The sequence below is a fragment of the Camelina sativa genome, chromosome 19 (genome assembly GCF_000633955.1).
Source record: "Camelina sativa cultivar DH55 chromosome 19, Cs, whole genome shotgun sequence".
Taxonomy (NCBI): Eukaryota; Viridiplantae; Streptophyta; class Magnoliopsida; order Brassicales; family Brassicaceae; genus Camelina; species Camelina sativa.
Window position 1 is genome coordinate 25,789,846 of NC_025703.1, and position 9,982 is coordinate 25,799,827.

The following is a 9,982-nucleotide window of genomic DNA, read 5'->3' on the forward strand; positions in this document are numbered from 1 at the left end:
CAAGCTGAATCGCATCCATATAAGGCTTGACAGCTGGCCACTCAGAGGACGAAGACACCATCTTCATCAAATCGGAGCAGTCTGTAAGGAAAACGACATTCTGATTATCCGCTCCAATCATACATCTCATCGCCCAAACTAGTGCTTCAACCTCGGCATGTAGAAGAGAAAGGCTACGTCGAAGATTGGCAGCCCCCATGGTCGGTGATTCCCCGCCGGTGGCGAGCAATACCAACCTTTACCTACAAATGGATTAGTCGCTTTCCAAGAACCATCCACATAACACAAATAACTGGTGTTATGTTGACCAGATACCCTGTCACCCTTGTGTCCCTGGAATTTCTCGGTTTTGGTTTCCTCTAAAATTCTTTTCGGTTATACTTGTTAAATTTATTTTGGTTTCGGTTTTGGTTTGGTTCTTTTTTAAACAATAAAATTGTTCATTTTTTTTACCATAAAATTGTTCATTTTTTTGGTTTTTTAATTGATATAATACAACTTGTTTGGTTAGAGGTTAATTTTTACAATCTTTGTTTCTTTTTCTCGGTGATTTAAGGTATTTGAGTAAATTTCTGAATCAAATTATTTTTATTTTAGAAACTTTCTATTCATATTGAACAGAGGAAATTAAAAACTCTTTGAAAACTTATATAATTCATAGTTTAATATTTATTTAAAAAACATGTTGCAATGTACGAACAGTTTCATAGATTCTAAATCAAGGATACTACAATTCAAGATAAACAACTAATGTCATTTTTTTTTTGGGTAGAAAATTCATAAAATAAATTAAAATAACTGAAACCAAACCGAACCGAATTATAGATATTTTTATTTTTACAAGTGGATAAACTGTAACCAAACCGAATTATATATCGTTTCTATATGGTTTTATAAAAAATCAATAAACTGAAAAAGTTAAACCAAAACCAAACCAGAAAACCATCCGTTAACAAGATGTGTAACTTGCATACGATAGGATGGTCAGTCTGCTAGTGACCAGCGACAGTGACGATGACAAATAACTATTTTATGTTTGTACCGCAGCCATTAGCAAATAGCAACTAAAGACAACGAGAGCGAGAAGCGATAACGACAACGACTAGTCATTCATTTAAAATTTCAAACGTTAAAAGAGTTGTAAGCAACAAAAATTTTATGTTGTGAATTGTTAAAATCTATCACTGGAAATTATTATTTAACCAATAATTACAAAACGAACAAGAAGTAATCACTACTTTTGCTGGTGGCTAAAAAATATGTCGTTGTTAAAAACTGCTAAATGAACAAGCAAAATTGATATTTACTTATTTTTTTATAAAGTATAATAGCCATCTTCATAGGATTGCGATTCAATATCATTGATATTAGAAAGAAAAAAAATCGACGAATATCAAATCTAAAATCCAGACTAATTCTTGGAGCATTTGCTATTCTTAAAATTTAAACTTCTAATTCTAATGCTTCTCTCAGGCATAGTAATAACAGTGTTCCTTAACTATTAGGTGATAGAATTCACATTTTATCAAATTAAATAAAAATCATTTAAGATCATTGATATATACAATCAGTTTAATAAAATTTTAAGTAAGGGTCTGACTGGTTAAAACGCTGCGGTTGCGGTTGCAGTTGCGGGAGATTGCAGAAGCGGGCGATTGCGGTTTCAAGCGTTATTAAGCGTTTTGAACGACTGGTTTAGCGGTTTAAAATTGGTGCGTTTGCGGGAGGTTTAGGATTGGTTGACCAGCGGGTGCAATAGCGGTTGGAACATAATAAATGTGATATCTAATATATAAATGTTTAAAAACACCAAAAATTTTATTAAACTTGATTTATAATTAAAATTTATTAAAATAATAATTATTCAAAACAAAATTCATATTGAGATACTTATTCTTTTATGCATTTGGCTTTTCACCAAGATTTTAATCAAGTAATTTGATAAATGACAAAACATATGCTTTAGATCGTAGATCTTTTCTCTTTTCTCTTAGATCGTGGGTCAGTAGTTGCATCGGTAGGAATGGTCAAGTGAGAGTTGAGAAGAGTCACTGGTGATTTGTATTAATATTTTTCACAAATAATCTTATTTTCTTAAATTTCTGATGAAATATTATATTTATTTAGATTTTTTTGAACTTATGTGCGATGTGCCATTAAATTTACATCAAGTTTTTCGGGTTATTGTTAATTGGAATATTATTTTCTTCTAATTGTTTATTTTATAATCTATGTAATCGTATCCGTACTTCATTTTCTCCCATCCTTAACGAGTAAAATGGTTAGATAGAAAATATATATATAAAAAATTTCATTATCATTGATTTCTTTTAAGTTTTTTTACAAAAAAAAAAAAATCCAACTGCAATCGCCCGCGACCGCAAACGCTTGCGGGAAGCAGCTTTTGGAATTCAGTGGTTTAGAGCGGTTGGGAGCGATTAGAAGCGATTGAAAGCGGTTTATGTGATTGGTTCCAATCGCTAGCAACCGCTACCACCCGCAAACGCAGTATTTGCGGGAGGTAGCGGAAGAACCAGTCAACACCTAAATATATACAAAACTAAAGTTGCATATAAAAAAAATTATGATAACGACACCTCCGTAATATTTCCTTTTTAGAAATATCAAATAATGTAGTAGAAATTTCCAAATACTTCAAAAAGAAAAGAAAAAGGGATGGATAATAAAAACCATAGGAACCGAAAGAACAAAAGAAGGTCCACTTTGGTTAAAAATCTCTGCAACCACAATGATTCCCACTCTTTGTGGTTCTCATTCTCCATTCTTCGATCCTCCCAAATCTCCTAACTACTCCTACTATTCAAAAACTACCTCCAGTTTCATTTTTGGTTATGGATAATATCTTGTCATAGATCTTGTCAAAATCAGACAGTTCATGGATTAGATCATTGGTTGGAAAAATTGATATGAGGAAAGAACATTGACGTACCCACTTGTTAGCTTGAAAGCTACTTTCAAAAAACATATTATGATATTATATATAGATGGAGAAAGCTTGTGTCAGCATCAGTAACATTATACATATCCCTATAGCAGTATAGTAATAGATTTGTAGTACATTGATCAAGTTGGAAAAGAGAACAGTAAGCTGAAAATTTAAGGGTTTTTTTTTGTTTCTCCATCATATAGATGCATGAATGTTCGCTTTCTCAAATTATCCATAGGCGCATCCGGATAAAACATTATATATGTGGAATAATGTAACGAAAACTAAAGTTAAAATGAAATAGTTACATCTAAAATGCTCTTGTTTCTGCATAAGATGATGTACGAGTTTAGACTTAAAACTTCTTAGCTATAAAAAAAAAAAAAGGAAGAAAACATACAATATTATTCTTTGAATTAAAATTGTATCTTATTTTAGACCCAAATTTCAAAATCATGTTTTGGTGACAACACTGAAAATTCTATATTTTTATTATTTTACTATTATGATAATTATTATTTTAGCATTTAACTCAGTAAAAATAATTTTGATGCTAAATAACTATCCGAGAAAAGTTATTTTCAATTTAACCAACAGTTTAATTTGATCATTTATATCATCATAAACTAAAACTGAAAATTAGTTCATACAGTATAAAATAATATTTTAGTTATTTTATTGTAAAGTATGATCATAAGAAAAACTATTAGCTTGTGAAAATATTTCACATTTTATGATGTTTGCCATTTACAACAATCCTACTTCGAATATATAAATAATCCCTCACGAATCTTTAAACTGTCAGTTTCCATTCTTTTTTTTTTGTTCATCCAAATGTGAAATGTGCATTGAGAGTCATCCCGGATTCGACAGCCATATTCAGCATCTTGATGTTGTTCATTTTTAAAACCAATATTTGCATTCGGAAGTAATTAATATCCCGATGTGAAGTTGTTCGTTTGTGATTTTTATAGGAAAAAACTCTCAATACAATCATATATAATAAAAATTTCCATGTTTTTAAGCTTAAATTTTTTTTCTTACGATCATATTAATTAGTTTTACAGTAAATTAGCTAAAACATAATTTATATCCAATAAATAAAATTATATATGGAGATAAAATCGACATTGATGAACTTGGCCATCCAAAGCCTAGACCTAATAACTCTCTATATCCATACCCTTCAAATGCGAACATATTGATGGATACATGTCGTTGATAATGGAATCATAGAAAGATCGGAACTTTTACAAGTTGCAGAAAAAAATAGAAACAATAAAATGTTTAATAATTTTCTTAGATATTTATATATCCAAAAAATAATAACAAGAAATGTAATCACCACAAGAGTTTTTTTTTTCTCTTTCTTCTACACATATGACATATCTATAAGTCCTATAAAAACATATTTAACTATCTCTCTATATATTATATAGTTATACACAAAGATTGATGGCAACAAGACCATTGGATTGCTATCTCCAGTTCTTCTAGTTTAAATATCAGAAAACAAGATAATGTGGCTGGACTCTTTTTGTTTTCCCAAGAATCGTTCCTAATACTGAAACCCAAGGCTAGATGTGTTGTAGAGACTCTGTGACTGAGATTCCCAGCTTGCAGATGGCTGAAACACAGAGACAAGACAGGGTTACTTCCTAGACAAGGAACAAGAACTCAGAATTATCAGACAAGTTTTTTAGTTTCATGTATAGTTGTGCTTACAGCTTCAATGGATGTCGTTTGGTTCGGGTTTATCGCAGATAAATCTAGAGAGCCTTGCTGGTCTAACGGAAACAATGGCACATCAACCATTATGGAGTGCTTTGATGAACCAACAACATTTGTAAAGTAAGCCTGAAACTGAAATTACATTTATGATGATAAGTTCTTGAGTAATAGCAATTTGATCTTGAGGTTCTAGAGAGTGTGTCTTTACCTGTTTAACAGATACATCTTCCACAGCAAGCTCGAGTTCTGGGTTCAAGACAGCGAGTTTCATCGACAAGAACTGCACAATTTGCCCATGAAGAATTAGACTTGTTCTCTTTGGTTAGTAGTGAAATGAAGTAACAGAGAAATAATGGTTTTATTACTTACCTCGACTTGTCTCTGAAGACATTGAACATAATTGATGATCTCATCAAGCATACCAGCTTTTCCAGTGACCTTGTTGCATCCAGGCACAATATCTTGCAGATATTTCATCTTCTTACTGATCTTTTCTCTTCTTGCCTGCAAATCCAAATCCAGTCAGAAACCCTAGATATATCTTTCTTCTTGTATCACAAGAAACTTCTCTGAAACACTATCTATTACCCTTTCTGCCAAGCTGTGTCTGTCAGTGGCTTGCCCTCGTCGAGCTCTCACGTGTATATAATCTAATTTCGGAATTTCTGAAACTCCCTTCAATGTCTCCTTTGAAGTCTCTGAAGATGCTTCTCTGTTTCTCATGTTTGATTTTCCTTTCATGCTTGACTCTGTATCAGCCTCTACTTTGATCTTCTTCTCTGTCTTTTCCTCTTCCCTTGTCTTTACCTGAGACATTATTAATAATATATATCAAAACCCATGTCTCAAAACATAACTTCAATTACCCAAAATTTGATCTTACAAACCTCTTGTTTTCTCTTGTTCTTCAAGGAAATGGGTCTGTCTTCTTCAGTACCATTCTTCAACAATCCTTCCATTGTATCCACTGGTTCCATCTGGCAGCTGCTTGTTCTTGAAATGCAGCCATCCATAGCTTCATGTTGAGGACCATAACCCATGTTATAGTTTGGTCCAAAACCAGATCTAATCATTTGAAATTGGCTGAAACTACCCTGTAACAACTCATCATTGTTACTTCCATGGAACTGAAGTATCTGATGAAGAAGTTCAGGTGAATTATTACTGCTCTGTGACACAACTTGTTGTTGTTGCTGTTGCACCCATTTAAGCCTTTCAAGTACAGACATGTCCATGGAGTTCAAGGACAAGCTTTCTTGAGAGACAAGACCTTCCAACATATTGCTTCTCTGAAATAATATTTCAACTTCTATTTATATATATGATCTTATAAAGTGAGACCAAAAGTACAAATAGAATAGAGAAGGTGAAGAGAAAAGCTGAGTTTTTTTTTGGTGGGTTTAAAAGCAAAAGAGGATTTGCTATAAATGTATGAAGAAGAAGAGATTTAGGTTATGTATAATTGTTGCTTTGAGTGATTGCTTAGAAAAGATGAAAGAGGTGGGAGAAACTAATCCATTGATATCATTCTTCTTAGCTTTAAATAGAAAACAACATTGACCCACACACATAAGGTCCCCTACTTCTTATGTTTTCTATTTTCCTTTTTAAATTTATAAATGATATTTTTTGGTATCATGTATGTTATCTTACCTCTAGAAATAAATACTTACCAATACAAAAATGGTACCACACGTTTTTTATACGCCACAACTTTTTTATACGTACCCTTGAAACATATGGTTTCTATGTAGCAATCACAATAGTTTTGTTTTTCTTATCTATAAAGTCTTAACATAAAAATAGTAACGGATTTGGGAGACCTAATGTTGCAAAATGAAATTCGTGTAGCAAATATATGATAATATTACGGAGATGGTCGAAGTGTAGTAGATATGTGATCATCACAAAGGACAGTTAGATAGCTTAAACGTTAGCGTTGGTGGATAAATCGGGTCCAGCGAGCGTTTGAGACACTTGACTATGACTACGAGAAAAAATAGAGGCTCAAGAACAAATTGCATAAAAAATAGTAGTAAAGATTCGGTATCTAAGGGAGAGAGGGACATAAATTGATGATAAAAGTAAAGGTTGGGAGCAAAGAAGGTGAGAGGAGCAAGGAGTGGGGTCTAAGTAACATAACCCACACCATGTGGGCATGTCCTTATGAAAACTAAATTTAGAGGTTCTTTATCCCTTCTTGTGTGTGTGTATGTGTTATGTTTTCTTATTTTCTTCTTTTCTTGCCCTTTCAAGTTTGTGAGAGGAGCTTATATGATGACATATGTATTTTGGGGTTGGATGGTAGAATATAAGATAGTCAGATTAATTGAATTTAGACCAAACTAAAATATAGAAAAATTGATTGTTTCAAAGAAACTTTAAACTCACAAAGTGAATCCAAACAAACTACATTCAACCGATGTAACAAAACTTATATTAAAAAAATGGTTTTTTAGCAAAACAATACATTTTGGAAACATAATAGGTTTTATAGTACAATTACTATTTAAAATTAGAAAAATCCTCCATATGTACTGTTTGTATAATACAGATAGTGTGAGATAGAAAAAATGTGGGATTGGGTTTCAATGTACAAAATTACGAGTAAGGGTCTCCTTGTTTTTGGATTTTTTTTTCCATCACATTCCTCTTTTCCTAATTATCTAAATATTTATTAATATGTCTTTTGTTTCCAAATTCTTTCCACATAAAAAAATCTATGTTTTTTCTTTATAATTTGATATGCATTTTGTTTGATGATTTTATTTAACAATATTAAATATTTTTTACATTTTTGTATCCGTACACTTTTTTAAGTATACAGATGTTTATACACCTTATAATGTGTACAGATGCTTGTACACATTATTAAGTGTACATACGTAATTTGTTTGATAATTAGAGTTTCAAATGTGTGTACTGCAATGGTTTTGTAAAAATTACATCTGTACACTTAATAATGTGTACAGACATCTGTACACTTGTGTCTAAAGATCTATACACTTAAAAGAAGTACAAACATCTGTACACTTAATTATGTGTACACACATCTGTACACTTAATAAGGTGTAAAGGTATCTGTACACTTAAAAATGTATACAGATACAAAAAGATGTATATAATATATTTAAAAATTATTAAACAAAATTCATATCAAATTGTAAAGAAAAAAATATAGATTTTTGTGTATCTGAGAAGTTTTCTAAAAAAAAATTATATCAATAATTATTTGAGAAATCAAGAAATAGGGAGAAAAAAGGTACAATGGCAGTAAATGTAATTAATAAGACTGTTGAATGGCAAAAAAGAGAAGAGAAAACAGGCCAACAGTGTCATATGTGGGTTTCTCTAATTGTAAATAGTGAATGTATTATTCTGATAATTATGTTTCAAAATGTATCAAAATGCCAATTAACTCTTAAAAAAACTTCTGACCGCCTAACCTACTTAAATATGATGTTTAATTTGAAATAATTTGTTTACTATTTTTACACTTTTACTAGTTGCACTGTTGTGATTGTTGTCTACTTATTTCCTTATAATGTTAATATAAAATAAATTAAAACATATGTTAAAAAAAAAAACTTGAACCTGACTAATTTGGGATCTTACTTAAATTTATAATTTGCGTTAAGTGAAAACAGTTAAGAACGTGATATATATTTTTTTGTTTTCTATGTTACAATGTGATCACTGATCAGTCCATAACTCATACGTGCTTTTTGTTGATGTGTATATTCAAACTTTTTTTTGGATTTGCACCATAATATGTAATCTAACTCTATAATTTGTACTGTATTCATCTCACCATCCATGTCTAAGTCCACAAAATGAATACTGCTAACTAAAAATTTGAAAACACAAAGAAAAAGTTTCATACAAAAATAAAAATTATGTAAAAAAATGCTAGAGAGAGGAGTCGAACCTCTAACTTTGTGGTTAACAGCAACACGCTCTAACCAACTGAGCTACTCCAGCTAATTGTTCAATTATAATAAAACATTAATAAAAACTATATCTAAAATAAAGACATAAGATCATACAAAAGATCTTGTCATCTTGGAGTATCCATAAAAGAAAAAAAAAATCCAAGAGTAGATAATACAGCAAGACAATAAAGAACAGTATACCACCAATCATTGGATATTTTAGAAATCAATCTATAACATAACATGTTAATAATTAAAAGGGACATACAAATATATTAAAAAATATAATGAAAAAACAATGGGTTTGAAGATAAGTGATTGGAAGGTAAGAGACCATTGCTTTTGATCAGAGTGTTTGTTCCTATACCCACTCATATTCTTATGTCCCTCTCTATTCACTGTAGTAATAATATATATATATATTATAGTTTTTTATTTTACCCACTTACAAATTTCAAAACATTCTTAATTCTACTGAAATAATCAGCCAATGTGGTTTACCCACTTCCAAATCGACTTTATATCATACTATTATATAATATATATATATTTTATTATATAAACTTTAGTTTTCAAAGTTAGTAACTTAGGTGATCGTGATTGTCAATTTGAAAGATTAGAGATTTTTCCATGTATTATACAAAAACTTTGTTTTGCCAAATTTTAAAATTAAAAATATAATTATAATAAATTAAACATTTAAACAATTTTAATTATTATATGTATATATAGTTACGAGTCAATAGACCTTTTTAAAAACTTCTTAAAGTTCTCACATCTAAGATGTATTTTTCTAACAATATTAAGTTATTTTGTTTTGGTTATATAGTTTTTCAAATTTGTTTACTAATATTTAACATAAAACCAAAAAAAAAAACATTCGGAAAAAAATTATGACATTTAAAAGGCTTAAAAGTCCACACCGTGACAAAGATAAATAGATGAGCAAACAGGCCCATCTCAGGTTATGATTATATATAGGCGTAAAGCTCAGTAATCAGTTATATAGTTATATAGTCATTGAAACAAAATAACATAGTTTTTTTGTTTTTTTCTTTAAAATAACACAGTTATTGAAAGTTAAAACTTAAAACCCTAATTTCTAATGACAATGATGTCTGATCTTTCGCAGGATTTGGTAGAAGCCATATTATCTAGAGTTCTCATAACTTCTCTTGGAGTAGTGAGATCCACTTGCAAAGGATGTAACGTTTTATCTAAAACTCGATTTTTTTTTTTTTACTAAGAATGTTAATATCATTTAAAAATGAAAAAGTCTGGCTTTTACAAACATTAAGCACATGGTCCTTGAAACCTTGGCAAAGAGAAGAAAAATAAGGTTACAAGATTGGGAACACACAAAATGGGTTCA

General features: G+C 30.5%; 1 protein-coding gene across 2 annotated transcripts; it reads right to left on the reverse strand.

The window, feature by feature from the left end:
* LOC104767189 (transcription factor HBI1-like) lies at window positions 4,284–6,207 on the reverse strand. 2 transcript variants are annotated; one of them, XM_010491234.2, is made up of 6 exons: window positions 5,566–6,207; window positions 5,267–5,485; window positions 5,048–5,182; window positions 4,887–4,958; window positions 4,673–4,804; window positions 4,284–4,574 (listed from the first exon to the last, which is right to left on the reverse strand). In XM_010491234.2, exons 1-6 carry the CDS (start codon window positions 5,956–5,958, stop codon window positions 4,506–4,508), a joined length of 1,020 nt encoding a protein of 339 aa, XP_010489536.1. In that variant the 5' UTR covers window positions 5,959–6,207; the 3' UTR covers window positions 4,284–4,505. The 2 variants fall into 2 exon arrangements, with proteins under 2 accessions (XP_010489536.1, XP_010489535.1); XM_010491233.2 differs by having other exon boundaries at window positions 4,673–4,810.